Source organism: Trachemys scripta, chromosome 11 (assembly GCF_013100865.1).
Source record: "Trachemys scripta elegans isolate TJP31775 chromosome 11, CAS_Tse_1.0, whole genome shotgun sequence".
Lineage (NCBI taxonomy): Eukaryota > Metazoa > Chordata > Testudines > Emydidae > Trachemys > Trachemys scripta.
Genome location: NC_048308.1, coordinates 44183622 through 44207451, shown reverse-complemented (window position 1 = coordinate 44207451; position 23830 = coordinate 44183622). Strand labels below are relative to the sequence as shown.

At 40.1% G+C, this 23830-nt stretch overlaps 1 protein-coding gene across 2 annotated transcripts in view; it reads left to right on the top strand.

Annotated features, from left to right (window-relative positions):
- Positions 1-23830, top strand: part of CERKL (ceramide kinase like) — a 108871-nt gene that overhangs the window by 62668 nt on the left and 22373 nt on the right. For both annotated transcript variants that reach the window (XM_034786317.1, XM_034786316.1), the window contains exons 3-4: positions 6633-6764; positions 21251-21314. In XM_034786317.1, the coding sequence (XP_034642208.1) occupies positions 6633-6764; positions 21251-21314 (196 nt within the window). The remainder of the gene's footprint in view (positions 1-6632; positions 6765-21250; positions 21315-23830) is intronic.

Genomic DNA, 23830 nt, shown 5'->3' with positions numbered 1-23830 from the left:
GATCTATCCTCTTTGGAGCCCCCTTTCAGGTATTTGAAAGCAGCTATCAAATCCCCCCCTCATTCTTCTCTTCTGCAGACTAAACAATCCCAGTTCCCTCAGCCTCTCCTCATAAGTCATGTGCTCCAGCCCCCTAATAATTTTTGTTGCCCTCCGCTAGACTCTTTCCAATTTGTCCACATCCTTCTTGTAGTGTGGGGCCCAAAACTGGACACAGTACTCCAGATGAGGCCTCACCAATGCTGAGTAGAGGGGAATGATCATGTCCCTCGATCTGCTGGCAATGCTCCTACTTATACAGCCCCAAATGCCGTTAGCCTTCTTGGCAACAAGGGCACATTGTTGACTCATATCCAGCTTCTTGTCCACTGTAACCCCTAGGTCCTTTTCTGCAGAACTGCTGCTTAGCCACTCAGTCCCAAGTCTGTAGCAGTGCATGGGATTCTTCCGTCCTAAGTGCAGGACTCTGCACTTGTCCTTCTTGAACCTCATCAGATTTCTTTTGGCCCAGTCCTCTAATTTGTCTAGGTTCCTCTGTATCCTATCCCTACCCTCCAGCGTATCTACCTCTCAGTTTAGTGTCATCTGCAAACTTGCTGAGGGTGCAGTCCACGCCATCCTCCAGATTATTAATGAAGATATTGAACAAAACCAGCCCCATGACTGACCCTTGGAGCATTCCGCTTGATATCTGCTGCCAACTAGACATGGAGCCATTGATCACTACCCATTGAGCCCGATGATCTAGACCGCTTTCTATCCTCCTTATAGTCCATTCATCCAGCCCATACTTCAACTTGCTGGCAAGACTACTGTGGGAGACTGTATCAAAAGCTTTGCTAAAGTCAAGGAATAACACTTCCCACTGCTTACCCCTCATCCACAGAGCCAGTTATCTCATCATAGAAGACAATTAGGTTAGTCAGGCATGACTTGCCCTTGGTGAATCCATGCTGACTGTTCCTGGTCCCTTTCCTCTTCTCTAAGTGCATCAGAATTGATTCCTTGAGGACCTGCTCCATGATTTTTCCAGGGACTGAGGTGAGGCTGATTGGCCTGTAGTTCCCCGGATCCTCTTCCTTCCCTTTTTTAAAGATGGGCACTACATTAGCCTTTTTCCAGTCATCCAGGACCTCTCCCGATCGCCATGAGTTTTCAAGGATAATGGCCAATGGCTCTGCAATCACATCCGCCAACTCCTTTAGCACCCTCGGATGCAGCACATCTGGCCCATGGACTTGTGCTCATCCAGCTTTTCTACATAGTCCTGAACCACTTCTTTCTCCACAGAGGGCTGGTCACCTCCTCCCCATGCTGTGCTGCCCAGTGCAGTAGTCTGGGAGCTGACCTTGTTCGTGAAGACAGAGGCAAAAAAAGCATTGGGTACATTAGCTTTTTCCACATCCTCTGTCACTAGGTTGCCTCCCTCATTCAGTAAGGGGCCCACACTTTCCTTGACTCTCTTCTTGTTGCTAACATACCTGAAGAAACCCTTCTTGTTACTCTTAACATCTCTTACTAGCTGCAACTCCAAGTGTAATTTGGCTTTCCTGATTTCACTCCTGCATGCCTGAGCAATATTTTTATACTCCTCACTGGTCATTTGTCCAATCTTCCACTTCTTGTAAGCTTCTTTTTTGTGTTTAAGATCAGCAAGGATTTCACTTTTAAGCCAACACTAACTGTTGGAATTAAAAAGATCAGGTCTTATTATGAATTCTGTCAGTGTCCACTTGGCAGCTATAGTCTTTCATGAACCTGTGGAAGGCTTTTCAGTTTTTGCTCAACCTACTATGTCAAGATTTCTCAAAGGATGTGTGACATTATGGACACGAACTGTGACTGAATAGATCATTGTTGCAACCAAGGTCCTATAGTTGCACCAAATCTTGTACAAAGAAAGTCAAGTAAGGTGTCTATAGAATGGCTGTAATTTGCTGGTTATGATTATGCTGTCTGTACATGTGTATCATTTTTGTATTTGAAGTTATGAATATTGGCTATACACTTGTATCTCAGTGTGTTTGATTCTAAGTAGCCTCAGTGAAGTATTTGGTCAGCTTCTTGAGAAACGACTATTCTCAGTAAGTGCCCAATCAAGAAACACTTAACTGACAATGGACTTTGGGAGATGCCAATCCACATTTGAGCTTTCCTGGGAACGTTCAAACTAACATGTAAACAATGGCATCGGCCTACAAAAAGCTGAATCATTCATGGACATGTGACTTGCTCAGGTGGCTACAAGACTCCAAGACAAGTTGCTCTGACTTTGCACAGAACAACAATGGGGTTTCTGCCACAAGAGAGAGAATATAAAAGGCCCTGGAAGCCTCTCTATTTTGTCTTCAGCTGGCTCAAGAGATGCCCTCTCCACCCCAAAGAGATGCCTGAAAGAAACTGGAACAAAGGACAGTAACTACAGGTGTGTGAGTGATTGCTGGACCCAAACTAGGAAGGAGTCCAGTCTGTGAAAGAAGCTTATTGGAACATCGCTGAGGGTGAGATTTTTATCTGTAATCAGTTCCTTAAATGTATTTGGCTTAGTCTTGCGTGTTTTGTTTAATTTTGCTTGGTAACTCACTTTGTTCTGTCTGTTATTACTTGGAACCACTTAAATCCTACTTTTTATACTTAATAAGATCACTTTTTGCTTAATTACTTACTCTTGGTTAATTAATAATACCTGGAGGAGCAAACAGCTGTGCATATCTCTCTATCAGTGTTATAGAGGGCAGACAATTTGAGTTTACCCTGTATAAACTTTATACAGAATAAAACAGATTCACTTGGGGTTTGGATCCCATTGGGAGCTGGGTGTCTGGTTGCTAGAGACAGGAGCACTTGCTAAACTGTCTTCAGTTAAGTCTGCAGCTTTGGGGTTGTGGGTCAGACCCTGGGTCTGTGTTGCAGCAGATTAGTGTATCTGGCTCAACAAGACAGGGTTCTGAAGTCCCAAGCTGGCAGGGAAAACGGGCTCAGAGGTAGTCTCAGCACATCAGTCCCAAGGGACTCTCTGTGACCCAACCCGTCACAGACTGATGAATCGTTTTCCATAGATTAGAGAACCTAGTCCAATATGGGATTTAAACCTTCTTTTTAATTGTCTTAAAACTCTTTTGAGCCATTAGCTACATGTTTTTTGTTTTGCCTATGAAAACAGCTGTCTTGGTGGCTATCACTTGTGACTGCAGGGTGAGGGTTTTAATGTCAGATCCTGCCGGCTTTGCAGTGTTCTTCAAGGAAAAGGTTTAATTACAACCACATCCTAAGTTTTTTACCTAAAGTGTTTTCTGAATTTCACATCAACCAAACCATTCATCTCTCAGTTCTTTTTTTTCCTGAAACCATATCAGAGTAGGCAAAAATCTTCCTTATCTTGGATGTCAGAAGGGCATTGTCCTTCTATTTGGACAGAACCAAACTGTAGTGAGTCGGTGTGGCTCCCCTCCTGTCCAGAAGAGGGAGCCCANGAGTCGGTGTGGCTCCCCTCCTGTCCAGAAGGGTCGAGCCCCGGCTAGGACCTACTACACAAACCATTCAGAAAGCCTCCCAAACTGTGTCAATTGCAGACAGATCCAAAGGATCCACAATCTCCATCCAAAGACACTTGAGGGGGATTTTTGGGTGTATTTATCTCATGTTATGAGACTGCCAATGTTCAGCCTCTTTCTAGAGGCCGCAGTCTGTGACTATGACTTTACTCAAGGATCTTCCTCTGACTGAAATTTGCAGAGCTGCAGTCCTGTGCTTTTGGTTCATGCTTCTAGATCAGATGCTGCAGCTGGAAATGCAGTTCTGTGCTCAATACTAGACTCTGCTCCAAAGCACCCTCCTACCTATGGAAATACTGCTCAGGAATCACCTTGAGTGGAGCCCCCACAGGGACACTGCTTGAAGAAGTGCTTACTCATCTTGTGCAGTAACTGGAACATTTTGAGATGTATGTCCCTATGGGTGCTCCATTACTCACCTCCTCTCTCTTTGCTTAGAATTTCTTTGGCAGGACTTTTCAGTAGAGAAGGAACTGAGGGCAGTTTGCCCGCGCAGCCCTATATATTCTCATTGCAGGGCATGAGGATGTGTGAGGTGTGTGCTCAGGCTGAATGGGCACTACCAACAATCTCCGATCAAAGGAACAGAGGTGCATGCATGTTTGGGAGGGAGCACCCAGAGGGCGGGGGCAGGGGGAAAGGGGAAGGGAAGGAGACACACCTCCAAGAACTCCAGTTACTGCACAAGGTGAATAACTTCTCCATTTTGCTTCTCATGGTGTTTGAATGTTACCAGTAGAAAAGAGCAAAAGGAAGAGCCCTACAGGCAGCTCATTAATAGCACCATCTACAGGGGCAAATTTCATGTCTTGGTTATAGTTTTGATTTGTGCTTTTTGCTATTTATCATGTTTACTTACAAGGGAAATAGCTTATTTGACTGGGAGGGGGAAGGAGGGGGGGCTGGGCAATCAGAGTGCCGACCTTCTTTATCTACCTCAGAGAAAGAGGGTCAATGATTTTTACAATGAACCTAGAGATTCACTTCAGCAACGCCTTGAGGTTGAGTTTATTTGAAAAATTATTCAAACTGGAATAGAAGTAAACATTTTTCTACTGTTACTATGTTATTGCTATTTCATACATGTCTATGGCTTTACTTTGAGAGGTGCATACATAAAATTTTGTACCAAATGACTTGTAGTAAAGGTATTGGTTAATAAATATGCAGTTTAAAACTTAATTAGGATAGCCTACAGTACAGTGGCATGGCATTGTCTTGTATTAGTAGGGTCTATGTTTAAGAATGAATTTAAATCCTCAACTACAAAACAATAGATTTTTGGGAGCATGATCAAGGCAGTACGTTTCTAGTTCAAGAGACCTCTCTGACCAGTGGTTGGGATCAAAAGACACATCCTGGCCTATTCAAGGAAGGAGTAGAAAGGCTCTAAAAGTAACTCTGTCCAGACACCTTCTGCTTGAAAGGCTATCACCATAATCTGAGGAATCTGAAAAACAAGGAAACTAAATGCCAAAAAAAGTACAGATCTTCTGGGGTGGGGTATCTTTGAAACCGATTCTCAAATGTACATATGACCAAAATCTGTAAAACAAGTATAACACTCAAGAAGGTTCAGTTCTGTCAAGTATTTTTGCTTTGTGTTCCTATTGTGCCTATTCTAGTTGCATATCATCCTGGAGACCCTCGGTATTTTAAGGGATAATTATCAAAAGTGATTCACTCTGCCAGACTGTTGCAGACAGTAAACATGCTGAGCCACTGGCATAGTAGACTCTCTAGTTTTGTAGGGTACTCATTTTGGATTAACTAGTTTTAAAGTTACTGAAAGCTTTTACAGAAGACGAGATTTGTGATTAATATTTGCTTCCTCCAGCATCAGGTTATTTTGTTTCCTTAATTTTGGTGCTCATAGCTAATCTTGACAAGATTATGTATCAACATTTGAAGAACTGGGCTCGATTTTCTATACTTCCTTTCAGTTTTCAGTGAAGATGAAAATATACAGTAAACATTCTTTAATAATTTTAGTCCTTTAATTTACATTCATCAAGACAAATGGGTTAGTAGTACTAATTTTTATTCCTAGAATTTTCAAGGTTTTGATACTTGGAAAAGTTAATTGTCTTCAATGCAAAAATATATTTTTTCCTTGACATTGAAATAGCTTTATTATTAGCATTTGTTGAGTCTCTTAGAGTATGGTATAGGCACCTTTTAAAATTCAAATGTTCAGATGGGTGTTCAGATGTTTTGTTATTCCTTTTCAATCTTGGAAGTAAGGTGAGTGAAGAAAGGGCAGGGATCCTAATCAGCAATTGCAAGATGTATCTGGCTTTAAGGATTGAACTAATGTCCCATTTAGGGTGAGAAGTAAAATTTTTAGTTATGTCTCCTTCTGGCTTTGGAGATAATTTTTTCACTTAGTACAACTGAGCGTAAGGCACTTTCATATTGAAAGCATTATGCTCAGCAGCTCTGCTAGTATTAATGCTGTTCCCTCGCAACCTTCTTGAGCCCTTGTGCAAGCTTAAAGTTGAATAACAAACTGTATTACATGTTTTCTGAATTTACACTTGAATGCAGTACTGCACAGAGCACATATATGTATGTAGGTATCTCTATTAGAGAGCATGCATGTACAGATATTAATTTACTGTAGAATTCATTATGAATTTGTTCAAATCATACATTGTAGAGAATTACCAAAGAAACAGTTACTCTACATAGTAGTCCTCAGTTTTTACAGCTCAAGATCAGACTCACTGTTACTGGCACATAATGCTGTAGGTGATGGTGGCTAACTTGCTCCTACTGGTTATTCTTCGCTGTAGACTAATAAGCAGGTCAGCGCTTCAGTGGCCCCAGGATTAAGTGTCAGATTAAGATAATGAGCACACTCATTCAAGAAGACAATAAGGGCCTCTAGGTTTATTATAACTACTACCCTCAAACCAAGTCAAAAACACTTTATTAATATGTTTAGGGTTTTTTTTTTTTTAAATGTAAAGCTTTCCCAGTATTCTCAAGGATGTTTGCTTAGAAAGTTTGATTCACCTGTAAAAATATCCAAACGGTATTTGTCTTGAAACCTTTTGTGCTTTTTTTTTTTTTTAGGCTTTCCAAATAGACCAAAGTTCCTAAAAGTATTTGTTAACCCAAACAGTCATAAAAGAGAAGCTACTCATGTTTATTATGAACAAGTTGCACCTCTCTTTAAGCTTGCTGACATCAAAACTGACGTCACAGGTAAGTTGCTTTTTGAACATGATTTAATCCTTTTTTTTTAAACTGGTACGTAAGCAACCAAGACAATCTGAATTTACTGATAATCCTTATTGGCTTTATGTGCAAGTAGTGCATTGAGAATTGAATTAAATGCAATATTACCCATCTGGTTTTATTTCATTTCACTGCTTTAATTTTAGCAATTCCATTATTTATTGATTATATTTTATTTTTATAGTTTTTCTACTTTAGGAATATTTTACACTTTATGTGGGGTTTTTTACATTGCAGTTTGATTTATTAAAAAAGGAAAGCTTGAATCTCACATGGGTCTGATGATGTATGTTTTTTATTTGTGGACTCTTCTTGAGTTATTAAACTTCCTATATAATCCTTTCCTTTCACAAGGCTGTTCTTGCTTTAACTCAAACCCTTGCTAGTTCTCATAGACTCATAGACTCATAGACTTTGAGGTCAGAAGGGACCATTATGATCATCTGGTCTGACCCCTTGCATGCTGCAGGCCATAAAACCGTCCCTACCCCTTCCCTGGACTCTGCTGTTGAAGTCCCCAATCCTGTTTTTAGTGACTTCAATCGGCAGAGACCCTCCTGCTAGAGATCCCTGCCCCATGCTGCGGAGGAAGGCGAAAAACCTCCAGAGGCTCAGCCAATCTGCCCTGGAGGAAAATTCCTTCCTGACCCCAAATATGGTGATCAGTAAGACCCCGAGCATATAGGCAAGAGTCTCCAGCCTGACCCCTGTTAGCCATTATACTATTTACCTACCATTTCTTGGTTTTCCTTGACTACTATGTTTTACCATTAAACCATTCCCTCCATAAACTTATCTAACTTAATCTTAAAACCAGACAGGTCCGTCGCCCCCACCGTTTCCCTCGGAAGGCCGTTCCAATATTTCACCCCTCTGACGGTCAGAAACCTACGTCTAATTTCAAGCCTGAACTTCCCCACGGCCAGTTTATATCCATTCGTTCTCGTGTCCACATTAGTACTAAGCTGGAATAATTCTTCTCCCTCCCTTGTATTAATCCCTCTAATATATTTAAAGATAGCAATCATATCCCCCCTCAGCCTTCGCTTTGTCAGACTAAACAACCCAAGCTCCTCTAGTCTCCTTTCATACGACAGGTTTTCCATTCCTCTGATCATCCTAGTGGCCCTTCTCTGCACCCGTTCCAGTTTGAGTTCATCTTTTTTAAACATGGGAGACCAGAACTGCACACAGTACTCCAAATGAGGTCTCACCAGCGCCTTGTACAACGGAAGCAGGACCTCCTTATCCCTACTAGATATACCTCGCCTAATGCATCCCAAGACAGCATTGGCTTTTTTCACCGCCACGTCACATTGTCGACTCATAGTCATCCTGCGGTCTACAAGGACCCCTAGGTCCTTCTCCTCTTCCGTTACTTCTAACCAATGCATCCCCATCTTGTATCTAAAATTGTTATTAGTCATCCCCAAATGCATCACCTTGCACTTTTCACTATTTAATTTCATCCTATTTCTGATACTCCAATTCACAAGCTCATTCAAGTCTCCCTGCAGGATATCCCTGTCCTCCTCCGAATTTACAACGCCTCCCACCTTCGTATCATCCGCAAACTTTATCAGCCCACTCCTGCAATCGGTTCCGAGGTCAGTTATAAATAAATTAAATAAAATGGGTCCCAAAACCGAACCTTGAGGCACTCCACTAGTAACCTCCCTCCAACCTGACAGTTCACCCTTTAATACGACCCGCTGCATTCTCCCCATTAACCAATTCCTTATCCACCTCTGGATTTTCATATCGATCCCCATGTTTTTCAGTTTAACCAATAATTCCTCATGGGGTACAGTATCAAACGCTTTACTGAAATCCAGGTATATTAGGTCCCCCGCATTTCCCTTATCTAATAAGTCTGTTACTCTCTCAAAGAAGGAGATCAGATTCGTTTGGCACGATCTGCCCTTCATAAAACCATGTTGTAATTTATCGCAATTGCCACTAACCTCCAGGTCCTCAACTAGTTTCTCTTTCAGAATTTTCTCCAACACCTTGCACACTACAGATGTTAAACTAACAGGCCTGTAGTTACCCGGATCACTTTTTTTCCCTTTCTTGAAAATAGGAACCACATTAGCTATTCTCCAGTCTAACGGGACCACCCCCGAGTTTACAGATTCATTAAATATTATCGCTAATGGGCCTGCTATTTCCCGCGCCAATTCCTTCAATATTCTCGGATGAAGATCGTCCGGTCCTCCCGACTTAGCCCCATTAAGGTGTTCAAGTTTTGTTTCTACCTCGGATACGGTAATCCCCCATCCTGAATGCCCCTCTGTAGTGGTGCTAGTATCCCTAATACCTTCATTGGCCTCATTAAACACTGATGCAAAATATTCATTGAGATATTGCGCCATGCCTAGATTGTCTTTAATCTCCTCTCCGGCAATAGTCTTCAGTGGTCCCACTTCTTCTTTCTTTGCTTTTTTCCTATTTATGTGGCTGTAAAACCTCTTACTATTGCTTTTAATTCCCCTTGCTAGGTCCAGCTCTACGCGGCCTTTGGCCTTTCTCACTCTATCTCTACATTCTCTGACTTCACTTAGGTACATTTCCTTACTGATCTCTCCCCTCTTCCACTCTTTGTAGGCTTTCTGTTTTTTTCTAATCGCCCCTTTGAGTCGGTCGCTCATCCAGCTCGGTCTAAATCTCTTGCTTAGTAATCTTTTTCCCTTTTTTGGAATACAGGCCTCCGACAGCTCATGCATCTTTAACTTGAAGTAATCCCAGGCTTCTTCTGCCTTTAGATCCATTAATACGTTTGCCCAATCCACTTCCCTTACCAGTCCCCTTAATTTGTTAAAATTGGCCTTTTTAAAATTATAAACCCTAGTCTTTGACTTAATTCTGTTACTCCTTCCATGTATTTTAAACCGAATTAGCTCATGATCACTGGAGCCCAAATTGTCCCCTACTACCACTTCCTCAACGAGGTCCTCACTACTTACCAGAATCAAATCTAAAATGGCCTCCCCCCTCGTCGGTTCAGCTACCACTTGATGGAGGAATTGATCAGCAAGCACATCTAGGAACATCTGAGCCCTATTATTGCTACTAGCGTTTGTTCCCCAATCTATATCCGGGAAGTTAAAGTCCCCCATAATTACACAGTTTCTATTAGTAATTACTTCTCTAAACACATTAAATAGTTCCTTATCCATATCCTGGGTCGATCCCGGCGGTCTATAGCACACCCCAAGCACTATCCCCGGAGAGGCTCTAGTAGTCCTATTACCCAGTGTGAGTATTGCCCAGACGGACTCTGTGTTATCTAATCCATCAACTATTATTTCTTTACAGCTTATTTCACTATTGACATACAATGCCACCCCCCCACCTTTACCTTTGTTCCGGTCTTTCCTAAACAGCGTGTACCCCTCCATACCTGTGTTCCAGTCGTGACTGCCATTCCACCACGTTTCTGTTATTCCTACGATATCTGGTTTCAGCTCTTGGACCAAGAGCTCCAATTCCTCCATTTTATTACCTAGGCTTCTGGCATTGGTGTATAAACACCCTAATGTATGTCGTTTAACCTGTCTCCCATTAGTAGCACTATATGTTGCGGGCCTCCTTGCATCTGTCCCCCCTGTCCTTCCTATCTCCAATCTCATCTCCCTGGCTATGTCTCCTCTCATTTTACTCATCTTTTCCAGACTGGAATCTGGCGTGGAGATTAACTGTGCATCTCCCAACCATCTCCCAAAACTTCCTAGTTTAAAGCTCTTTTGATAAGATGAGCCAGCCTCCCTCCCAGAAGTCTATTTCCTTCCCTACTCAGGTGAAGCCCATCCCGCGAGAACAGGTGTCTGTCCCCGAAAGCCTCCCAGTGGCCATACATCCCAAAGCCCTCCTTATAGCACCACTCCCTTAGCCAACTATTTATTCTCACAATCCTATCAGCCCTTTGCTGCCCTTCCCTCGGAACGGGCAGAATCCCACTAAAGATAATTTGAGCCTCTATCTCCTTGAGCGTCTTCCCCAGCATGGCATAATCTCCCTTGATTCTCTCTAACGAGAACCTAGCCGTGTCATTCGTTCCTACATGAAGGATTATCAAGGGGTTCTTACCTGCTCCTTTTAGGATCCTTTTCAACCGCAGGTCCACATCGCGTATCTTTGCGCCCGGTAGACCGCACACCCTTCTGTTCTCCGGGTCTGCCCTGGTTACAGGCCTGTCCAATCTCCTCAGTAAAGAGTCTCCAATTACATACACCTGCCGTCGCCTGGCAACAGTGCGATCTAGTAATCTAGTCTCTGATCCCTCTAGTCCTGACCTGTGCCTGTTCCTATCTTCCCTTATGCTCCCCCTTATGCATCCCTGAATCCTCCCGGGGCCCAGAATTGGTGCTGTCTCCATCAACTCCTCCCCTCTCTCTCTTGGACTAGCTGCTCTTCTCTTCTTCCTCACCCTCCCACCTTCAGTCGCCACCTGCTGCCCCTCCACCTCGCTATCCAAACACTCGAACCTATTCCTGAGTTCTATTTCCCCCTCACTAGCCCTCCTTTTCCTTGGCCTGCTTCTCACAGTCACATGCTTCCACCTCCCATGTTCTCCCCCCTCCATTCCCCTCTCACCATCCTCTACCTCTGCCTCTACCTGCACCACAGGGCAATCTCCTTCAGCCCCCCCTTGCCTGTCCTCCATCAGCTGCTCAAACCCCCGCCTAAACTCCACCAGGGTATCTACCTGCATCTCCAGCCCCTTAATCTTTTCCTCCAGTAACACTATCAGCCGACACTTCATACACACATACCTGTGTTCCAGCTCCCCTGCTAGGACCATATACATACCACAGCTTCCACATGCAGCCATCTGCATTCTCTCTGCTGCTGCTGCTTGGGTCATGGCTGCTGCAATCTCTGCCCACAGCGCCTGTGGACTCAGAGCACACTCCACTCCACGCCGCGCCCTCCTGCCTCCCCCTTATCTCCCCCTGCAAACTCCCTCTCAAACTCCCCTGTTAGCCGCCCTGTTTGCTGCCTCCGGTGCCGCTGCTCGCAGTTGGATCAAACCTGATCAGCTGAACAGATGTAAATTTGCTGGGAATTTACAAAGCTTCCATGTCATTGAAGGTTTCTGGTGATGATTTAAACTACTACATTAGAGATTGCATGAACCAGGATATTATCTGAAACCACAAAATAATGTAGGACTTTATGGTCTGGCTTTCCCAAGTTGTGGTAGTGGTGTTTTTTATTCATGGATGTAAATGTAAAAACAAAATCCATTCCTCCTTTTGACTGTTTTTATTCCCATGCCGAAGGTACTAACCCCTTTTTGTAGTCAATGGAGCAAATCCAGCTCCCTTCTCTGTAGCCTCACATGTGTGGGAGGTTAGGGGAGAAAGAGATCTCACATAGCATGGAACACTGTTTATGTATGAGTCACCTCTGCAATAAAGTACAAGGGGTGGGAGGAATGCTGCTCTGTGGATCTTCCCATTCTTCCTCCCCCATAATGGATTTTAGGTACATTGAAGTAAAATAGCTTCTGATGAGTGTCCTGGCAAGCACTTCATTACGTGGGGAAGAGGATTCCTTTCCCAATCCCCTGAATTTCTCTCCAGTACCTAGCCTGGTTGAACAGGCTGCACCCAGGGGTCTTGATCTTAGCTAAAGTGTTGATTACTTTTCCAGCACAACTTCAATTTCTGTACTGTAGTAACTTTTTCCAAAATTGTTTTCAAGCCTACACTAATGCTGCAAAGCTGCATTATTACATTTCCATATTCCTGCCAGTCCTGGCCCAATGGATAGACACCCACCAATGAGCAGGTTGTATTTGCTTAAAGGCCAAAAAGTTTGTTTTATTATTTTTACTTTTCAAATGTTTCCTAAAATTTTGGGGGTAAATTTAGGTCATTTTTGGTGTTGTGCAAGATGATGCACATACATCTAAACAAATATTTTGACTTTTTTTTTTGCCCTGCATTATATACCACATCAGATAGGCATAAAAAGTGCCTTTTCTTCCTTGAGGAAAATTACTCCATTCAGGGATCAGTGTTCTTTGGATGAAGTCAAGGAAAGAACCACTTACAGTTTCAGCCATTAGTTCCAAGAGACCACAGGGGAGAAAAAGCCATAGTCTGGCAAGATATCGCCATTTGATCTGGCTGTATCCCAGCGGGGTAAGCATCTCCAAATCCTAGGAGTTTTCAGAATTATAGGGTTTCTTGGATGCAGTCAGATCACTTGTCTGCACCGGGGTGCTTACTGGACTTGTCTAGTCAAATTGCCTGACCCAGCAGTCTCCAGAGACTTGATAGAAGCCCTGTTGGATGATGTGAAACAGTCATCTGTGCAGAGCCTCAATTATTTCTCCCAGAGGGTTTGTCAAACTAGTTCCTTCAAATATTTTCTATGGAATTGTCTTCCCCTCAGCAGAGTGTGGGTGAGTGTGTTGGTACTATTAGGAATCTAGGGTCTGGCTCAAGCTCTTTTTCTCAAAGGATCCAGGATGTATACAGTTGCTGCTGGATCCAAATTTAGTGTGGTGGACTTCTTAGCTCTGATAAGCTGATTTCATTCCATACTGCTGCAGTTCCACATCCCTGGGAGTCTGATTCATAATATAGGAAAATATTTGGTTCTTCAGGTGCCTCCTTGTACAGATACATAATATATTTTTGTGTAAGTATTGTAGATTATGAGGCCCTATGATCCTCTGCCTTCTGCATCGGTGGCCTCTTAGTGAAAGGTAGTGAAAAGAGGCATAGGTGTCCTACACCTGGGAAATCTCCTCCAAAGAAGATGAAGGATCCTGTAGCGATTCTTTAGCCTCCTCCATCTGAGTCCTCTGGAAAGGAGGTACTACCTGATCTAGAATTAGATGCAGGAAGAGGAGAAACCAGTCATAGCGACCCCTCTGCTCATCCCTTGCTGTAGTTGTCTTAAAGCTTCCTCTTCTTGTCCAGCTGACACAAAGACTTCCAAGACAGAGTGGATGGAATAGCTTGTAGCTGTACCCAGTTAGATGAATAAATTATCTGAGGTCTTGGAGCTACAAGAGAAAGTAGCACTCCAAATCAATGGAAGGTTTGCTGGAACCAGTTAAATTAATTTGTAACTAGATCCTGTATTGGCTCTAGGAAGTTTGATTCTTTATACTAAGTTTCTAAAAAGGATTTGAATTTTTTTTCAGTACACGAGTACTTCAAAATCCATCTACAAATACGTTTTCTATAAAGTAGAGAGGAACTAAGAATTATTAGTGAGAGAAGTATTTATTATTTGTATAGCACCCGAGGTTCCAATCAGTATCTCGGCCCCATTGTAGAGGTTCTGTGCACTTATTAAAAAGTGGTCTTCTTCCCAAGAGTTCACAATCTAGGTTACACCCTTGATCTATGGAATGTAAGGCTTGAGAGAATTGCACCTGCTTCCTAATTGCCAATTATTGCTCAATAAGTTTACTTTTTGACTATGCACTTGACTTCTGTAGCATGGCTGTGTGGAGACAATACAATTGGGGAGTTTTACCATTGACTTCAAGATTTCACCTTTGGAGAACGAGTTTTTTCCTTTTTCTACTGTCTGTCACATATGTCTGGAGGGCTAGGGATGCTGAGGGACACCTGCTCTAGGGATGCTGAGATAAAGTTTCTAGACACTATTAATGACTGCTTCTTGTAGTAGCTAGTCCTGGAATTCTAGATTTAGTCTTAAGTGGAGCACAGGGTCTGGTCCAAGAGGTGGATATAGATGAACCACTTAGTAATAGAAACCATACTATAATTAACTTTAACATCTTTGTGGGGTGGGGGTGGGGGAAATTCCAAAGAAGCCCACCAAAGGGGAACTACAGAAAAATGAGGAAGCTAGAAAGAAATTAAAAGGAACAGTCACAAAGGTGAAATGCCTGCAAGCTGCATTGAAACCACAACAGAGGCTCAAATTAAACGTTTAGCCCAAATTTAAAAAACAGCCCAAAATTAAAAATAAGAAGATCAAAGAATGCCACCATGGCTAAAGAACAGCGTAAAAAGGTGGTTAGAGGCAAAAAGGCATCCTTTAAAAATTTGAAGTTGGATCCTACCAAGGAAAATAAAAAGGAGCATAAACTCTGGCAAGTCAAATGTAGAAGTATAATTAGGCAGGCCAAAAAAAGAATCAAAATCTAACTGCAATTTTTTTTAAAGTACATCAGAAGCAGGAAGCCTGCCAAACAATCGGTGAGGCCACTGGACAATTGAGGTGCTAAAGGAGCACTCAGGGAAGATAAAGCTATTGCAAAGGAGCTAAATGAATTCTTTGCATCAGTCTTCACTGCAGAGGATGTGAGGGAGATTCTCACAACTGAACCATTCTTTTTAGTGACAAATCTGAGAAACTGTCCCAGATGGAGGTGATAATAAAGGAAATAAGGAAATTTTGGAACAAATTGGTAAATTAAACAGTAATAAGTCACCAGGACCAGATGGTATTCATCTAAGATCTCTGAAAAAACTCAAATATGAAATTGCAGGACTATTAACTGTAGTCTGTAACCTATCATTTCAATCAGCTTCTGTAGTAGATGACTGGATGCCAATTTTTAAAAAAGGCTCCAGAGGTGATCCTGGCAATTACAAGCTGGTAAGCATAACTTCAGAGGAACTACAACAGTAGACAAGCGAGGAAACAGTAGACAAGTTCCTGTTATTCCCCCAAAATAGTTGTCAGTCATGTTTCCTGTTCCTTTCCTCCTCAGAAGTCTTCTAAGATATTGGGATCTTGATCGTAATATGTATGGTGTTGAAGGTCCGGGCATGGAAGGACAAATTTAATCCTATCTACTTGTAAATTTGCTTTCTGTGAGTGGGTTGATTCAGCACAAATACTGCTATAAAGGGATTTGGTTCCTGAAAGGAAAGGAGATGTTTTATTCTTCCACAGTAGGGAGATACAAAAACGTAACTGGATTTATTTCATTTCATATGGGGAATGTAGAGAAGTCATTGCTACAGGGAGTAAAAATCCATCAATCTGATTGGCCATTTTTTTCTGCCTATTTGTTCTAGAAGGGAGAGAGAGAAACCCAGAATCTGTGCTTCCAGTCAGAAGAGAGCAAATTTACAGGCAGGTGGGATTAAAAATGTTCATACCCCAAACAATTTTACATTTTCAGATATTAATTATTTTTTAATATGTCACTATTAATATGTTTCATACCTTATGCACATGTAAAAGGACAGGTTACTGCAGCAAAGATTATGCACCTTACAGGTTACTGCACCTTACAATTTAAGGGCCCAAACCTGCTTCTATTAAAGTAAATAAAAACAGGATCACTTCCCAGACGAGACAAAATACAGACAGATGGCCTTATCAGGCAGTGGTTACTCATGTGAGTAGTCCCATGATTTCACTTGAGATTGCACATGTAAGAATGATAGGAGCAGGCCCAAAAGTTAGGCAAAAGAATATAATAGAATAATAATGTGGTTGGGTTTGTATATGATGTTAGTGCCAATATTTGTGTTTGTTTTAAAAATAATTTTATTTGTAATGTAAGTTCAACTAAAGAAATAGGAGGTGAGGCATGGAACACACATAGATGAATAGAAACTAATTTTCTTGTATACTGGTAATTTGTCAGTTAACAATAGCATTTGGACTTTTCTTAGTCTCAAATTTTAAGGAAAAAATCTCCAGCTTTATACAAGTTCTAGTTATTATTTAAACATTTGTATAATCTGTAACAGATATACTGAAATAACAAGGTATGACAATAATGAAGAGTCGCTATGAACATTTTTAATCATTTAATGTGCACAAGTAAGACTAACCATCTTTCATCTAGCTGGTTTCTGCCTTGGTTGCTTTTTTAAAAAATGGAAATAAACAGAGGGTATGTTTTAACTTTTTAAATGGGTAATATTATCATTAGTCTATTAACACTGTTTGTGTAATAGCTAATGGAGTTTTTTTCTATAAACCAAATAACCTGCCAATAGCTAAGTTTATACAAAAGCTTTTGTAGATATGTTAGTTAATAGGAAATGAAACTAAGCACCATTGTAATGACATTAACCACCTGTTTCTCTTATTAACAAAAGAATAGTTTTAAATTATTCCTCATTTTTTTTATTATATGAAATGCTGTCTGAACTAACTAAAAACATTATTCTGAAGGCAGTTCTACTTTGGCAATATCCAGGGTACTGCAATATTTATTAGCTGCCTAACACTCCTCCTACAGGTAAACTGGGAAAATTACATGACAGTTCTATAAATGTTAGTATAGAAATACACATTTATTTGTACATTTAGAAGTTTTAATTGGGAATGAATAAAAGTTTTGGTAGTGTTCACTTGTACTCTTTTTTTAGAAGTTTAGGTACCTCACTAATAGCAATGTTGATGTCCTTTCAAATATTGGCTTTGGATTTTGTTGGGCAGTAAGGTTATTATGTGCCATAGTTCACATACATACTGTAATATTAGGTACTTAGAATAAACATTGTTTTCTGAAATCTTCAAAGAATCCTCTGTTGTAAGGATTCAGTCTGCATTCATTATAAATTAACAGCTACATACGTTCATCTTCAAAACTTAAAACACGTTGTTCAAAAGTGTCATACAGTGAACGTGAACCTCTGAAGTGACATAAGAATGTAGCTAGTTAGTATAGTAAAAAACACAATATTTTTATACATAATTTGTTTTCTCTCCTACCCCCAAACAATAAAAATATTTTAATAATCTTTTCAGAATGGTTGTAGAGAGTTGTTATATATAGAACAGAATATAAGAAGGTAGCTGGCAATTCCTGTACCTGTAGATATTCAAAATTTTTGCTGGTGGAAAATGATAATACAAAACTTTCCTCAGAAATTTGGATATTTTATGCCTTGCTATTTATAATACTAATATTAAATTAGTGTTTTTCTTCCATATATTATGAAGCACACCAGAGATTACATTTAATTAAAATTTTGTAGTAATATATTTTATATAGTGATGTATTTTTAGGAATCTGACTGTGTGTGAGAGAGAGATACTCAACCTCTTCCCTACTATATCACACACATGCTTGAGAATGTGATATAGGTAAATGAGTAAATTGCAATGTAACATGTACCACTGCTCATTATCTTACTCTTTTCTTTATCTGCCTTTTCTGGGAAAGGTTAGCATTCTAGTGTCAAATCATTTAAAACTGATACATTGTTATCCCATTTAGCTGCAAAGCAAACTGTAAAATAACACGTTGCTAGGGCTTGTATAAAATTACATAGTAAGAAACTTGCGTACTGAGAGTCCGAGCCAGCGCTAGGCATAAGCAGACAAAGCAATTGCTTAGGGCCCCAAGCAGCTCAAGCCCCTTTTAGTTGCCATGCCAAGTATGTGTTGGGAGGGGAGGGGGCCTTCTTAGGCCCCCACTGGGCTAGCTGAGAGTCCAATACAGCTGAAAACTTACACTTTTTATTGATTATAAAGTAAATAAAGTTTATCAGAGGACTTTAGCTTTTTTCTCCAAGTATTAGCACCAGTTAATCTGTTGCTCTACATTAGCAGTTGTAATCCTATTGAGCTTAGTCTGTGGCTAAGGAACTAGTATTTATACATGTCATGCTGAACTGTCCCACATATTGAAAGGCCAAAACGATTTGCTCACTGTCCTTTTGTCTTTATCTTCATTGTAGGGATTATCCTTGAACCCTTAGTTTCTTGTGGGTTACTTGAGATATGGGGCTCTGGTAGCTATGAATATGTGGCTTTGAAATAAGAGCTGAACGTTGGGGAGCCGTCAGGCACCAAATCTAGGTTTTGCTGCCTGATCCAGTGATTAGTTTGCTCAGATGCACTCTTAGTAAGGTTCACTGAAGAAGAGCACTGTCACATGACCGCTAATGAGTTCAGAGGCATGTGTAGTTTCTTTATGAACAGTGTTTCGCAGCTTTTGGTTCTTGATAGTGATTAGGTATTCTTTTCTAGGTACACTGCCTCTTTAAATCTTAAACCATTTCCATAAGGTCAAAAAAGTCAGATGAAACATTTTTGCCTTGGAATTTGCTGGTTTGTCGAAACCTAAATGTTTCATGAACTGCTCCTGACTTGGGGTTCCATTCCCTTTTGCAAAGAACGTTGGAATTTTTGACTTTCATTCTGAAATGAAGCAAACTTTCTCTGGCCAGCTCTAATTTGCTTGTATAGTCTTTAGACAAGCTTCTCTGTGCCGGCCTTGGACCTTATTCTTTGGTTATACCTCCTGTTTAGAGTTGTATCCATTAGGAAAGCAGTTCTGTGCCTTGTCCTTGGATTTCTGCTGGAAACACCGGATACCTGATCCCTTTCCCAGAAGAGCTCAAAATAGATGCCACCTACCTCTGCTGTTTTGCTTTGATTAAGCTTTTAGGTATCTTGGAAACTCTCCTCCTAATGCATTATTGCGAGAGTTGAGACCAGCAGGGTTTGCATATTGTTCTCTGATTTGAACCCTAGAGGGGAAAAGAGAACTGTGTTCTCAAAGAGGATGTTAGCTCTGAAATTCACTTCCCTCACTGGCTTAACAATAAACAAAATTTCTCATTCTTCAGTGTGTGCTTCATGGTCTTTTTGTTCATCCATATGTTTGACTGAAAGAGGTGGCTTGAATGTATTGAGTTGTGTGTGTTTTGTATAAGCTCTTTGTGAGTTGATTTCATTGTAAATGGATGTATATTACACCAAGAGGCCTGTGAGTACATTTGAACAAATCAAAAGAAAAAATCTAATTTACCATAGCAAGCGTACCATTTTTATTTTTTTCCCAGTAGTGTCATAATAAGTTGTCTAAAAGTTGCCATGTTCATTTAAGAAGTTCTGGTGTAGCCCCATTATTAATCATGTGGTTGCAGAGGATGATTTTTTTATGACAGTGAAATACTAATGATATAATATTTGAGCCTTTTTTATATCTTCACATCAAAAGCAATGTATTTGCCAACTGTGTTATGTTAAGTTGCTTTTATTTTTCATGTACTATAGCTGTTGTTGAGGGGATTTAAATTCCCATCTGAAAGAACAAAGAAGCTGAATGCACCAGTGCCTTAATATTAAGCTTTTTATCCACCTAAGAATACTTCTCTATGAAGCTAATATTGTAAAAAATGCTAAAAAACTGTTTGTGGTCATGCAACAATATATGCTTCAGCAGCAAAATTTTAATTCACTAACTTTGATTTCAAGATAGCATGCTGCTTCAAATTCTCCCCTTGTATGCTAACCTAGTTTATAATTACAGGAACTTATTACTGTGGAAATTCATTAGCAATGCTGAATGATAGTTCTCTGCTGATGTTCATTCTGTTATTGTAATGAATACGAAAAATATATTGTAATATGTAATTAATGACTGCAAATTACATCGCTTTCTATATCTCTTTCAAATTAAATAAATATTGAAGAGTACAAATATTCAATGTACTTATTAATTCAAAGCTTTCCATTCATGTCAGCAGCATCTGAGTGGTCAGTAGAAATATTAGAATATAATGTTGGGGTAGATAATACTACAGGATATGGAATCATTATTTTAGACACCAAAATTAATATTTTTAACAATATCCAGAAACATTGGAGGAAAAGCTTGAACTTTACTAGCACCAGGACAGACGAGCATGAAAGATTAATGTAATCTTGCATATCATGATGCACATTCTTACACAGAAAATCCATCTGCAAGTGTCATGTCAGTCAGCAGAAATCTTTGATGGGTGGATGCAGCTGGGCTGTCTCTTCTGGCAAAGCTGCCCTTGAAAATGCTAAATGTGGTTATGATGCTTTGTGCCATCTGTAGTATGCCAGTTTATCCTGTCTTCATTGGCATTTTCAGTACTACACAGGGCATCAACAATCACAGAGACGGCAATGTAGAGTGACAGATTCATTTCCTCCAGAGGCTACCAGTCTCTGGTGTATACTTGTGCCACCTTGCTCCTTGTGTTATATTCTATTATATTGTGTTATATTGTGTTATAAATCTGGTATTTGATTTTATTTCATATTTCTATGTTTAACTCAGATTTTTAGTTAAGCAGCTTGCATATTCTAACATGGCCAATTGAATGTGGTTAGTATTTAGATAATTTACTTCTATCTGATGATGATAGGCTTAAACTTTTCCGATAATATGCCAACTGTGCCATTACAGAAACTTGTATTTTTGACCTATGAACAAATATTGCTCATCCTATGAATTTGAAAACACCAGCTTTAAATTAGAAACTGTATCAGATACCACCAAATAATTTCTGTAATCGAGTATGATTTTGACCTTTTTGTTTATAAAGTTGTTAAACTTGCAAGCCATTTAATACTTTTAATGCATTTAATTATCAAAATATAAGCAAAAATAAATTCTGACTTATTATGACTTTATGTTCATATGAGAGTGATAAAAATAAGTTGTTTGAAGTTAGTTCTTAAAACTTTCAGTATTTTAATTATTAAAATCTCTTTCATAGTAACTGAATATGAAGGACATGCTCTCTCAGTGCTTAAGGAATGTGAACTCCACACATTTGATGGGTAAGTTTGGTATTATTAGTTTTGCTTTTTACTGTGAGCTGTCTAATAATAATCACATAGGGCTTGTCTAAACAAGCACTTAGTTCACAACAAGCTGGGGTGTAAGTCTACCCTGTACTGGCCAACTGTCCCATGGACCCTGCTGCCATGCACTAAAAGTTCCCTAGAGTGCTTTGAACTACCCCCTTTGAAAGCTCCCGTAGGTACAATTTTAGTTAATTTATAGAATGCCTGCTGGTAAAATTTTAGGTTGTATTAAATTTATTACCCTGTTTTCAGGTACGTATTTGGACCAAATAGATTAGTTCTGTTCTAAAACTTGGCGCCTCTAATATGATTATTTCTTTTGTTTTCAAAAATTATCCTAGTAATTTTAATTTTCATATTCTTTATTGATTATTGAATATATAATAATCCATAACTCTCTTGTGCAGGCTTAATCCCCCACCCCAAATAAACATTAAAGGCTTCTCAGATCATTTTCTCTTAAATGTCAACCTTCTGTATTTGCAAGAATGACAGAGCTGCTGTGCTTTAAACTCATAGATTTATTCATACAAATGGTTTCTAATGTGAAGTTCAATACTTTTCTCTTAAATAAATGTTAAATTTGAAATTTTTTTCCTTAAAACTCCTAAAAAGTGACTCAAATTAAGTTTAATCTAAGAATGGAAATATGTTTTCTGACCATATTAATAGAAATTATATGGACCCAATCCTGTCACCTTTTGAAGTCAGTAGTACTGTTTTTGACGTGAGTGGGAATAGGATCAGGCCCTGTGTAAACACTGTAGTGCTATATAGCATGGAAGTCTAATGGCTGTTTTTACAGCCTTATTTTGAATTTGTATTTTCTTTTACTTTTTCCAGTGATCCATACAAGAAGGTTTAAATTATGCCTCAATAGTACTTCCAGAACTGTTCTACCTCTTCCAAACCTAACCAACACAGGGAGTCCCTTCTAATTTGTGGCTGAGGCATGTTGGTGTGAGGCAACCTCTACAAAACTACCCCAGATAGTTCTACCTATACAAGACTTCCATTTTCTGTCAAATTTTTCCCCTTCATGAGAATTTGTTTTTCTTAATTAATGGAAGGATTTTAAAATGTATGGGAAGACAAAAACCAAAAACATATGAATTGCTAAACCCTCTAAATTAAAAAAAGTGTAGCTGAAAATTACTTCAAAGGTCTATTTTTACATTTTGCAATCTCTTTAACCAAAAATTGGATTAGAAAAGGTAACTTCTGTGGCCTGGTGGGAGGGAGGCAGAGACAGGCAGAATGACAGCCTATGGAATCATAAGAATTGCCCTCTCTTCCCATGGATCTGTAGCTCAGCAACTATCTTCTCTTCAGTTACATTTTCTTTCCTTCTGTAGGTAAGTGAGATGTACAGACAGGCAGTTCTGGTGGCTGGCTAGCAACTACCACATTGCATCTACTTCAGCTAGGGTGATAGCAATGCAAAATCTAAATCAAAGTAGTGAAAAGGCACTATGTTGTGTTTCTTGCCAGAGTTCTTTGTGCACTGTATCTAGGGATCATCTTTTTGCTCACTCTGAATGGCTGCAGCTTCCATCATTAGGAAAGAAAGCAGCAGCCCTTGCTTCACCGGGGCAGTCCCCAGCAATTCCCCAACAAAACCTATCCCCTGTATCTAAAGCAAAAGGGAGGCAATGTTCCTAGTGAGAGCAGGGAACTGAAGAAACGGTAGCTAATAACCTTGGGAAATTAGGGAGAGGATTCTGGACCTTGAGCCGAAAGGAAAACTATCTTGAGGAACCTACTCCCCAAAATTCTCTTCCTGAGCAAGACAGGGCAGATAGATATAAGTCCCAGCGGCTGGATTTAGCTTTTGGACAGCTAGAGTTAGGTTTGTTTTCAGCCTTACAAGATGAATGATTCTTTCCCTTTTGGTACTTGGATTTAGGCTTACATTTAAATCAGCTTTAACCAGGACATCTCCCACCCCACCCTAGGGCTTGGTAGGGTGCTCAATTTCTCACACTAATACTAAACCTTGGTACTGATATGGTGATTATGCCCTGGTGATGCTACTAGTCCTAGCCTGCTGTACATGCTTAGCTTTGTTTTCTTATATCCAGTCTGAACTATGACAAAAGCATGGAAAATGCATGCAAGTCTTTTCTCCCTCATGGATTTCGGAGAAAAATATTTCAGGTTAGACAGGTGTCAATGAAAACTGGTAAGAATATTGCACCTGATGACTGTTTGTTCCCATTGGAGCCCTTCACAGACTCCCATAGAGTAGCTCAATAGGATCTAATTATTGTCTAAACAAAGTGGTTCTTGATGATTTATATATTAAAAAAAAATTGTTTTCCTTGTCTGTCTGTTCTTAGGCTATGCGGTGTAGTTGTAGCCACGTGGATTCCAGGATATGACCTCCTTCACCTTGTCCTTAGGTTGTGAGTTCCTCCTAGCAAGCTGACCTTCCTGAATGTCCAGAAAGTGCCCAGCAAACAGAGGCTTTTTCTATAAACAAACAAAAA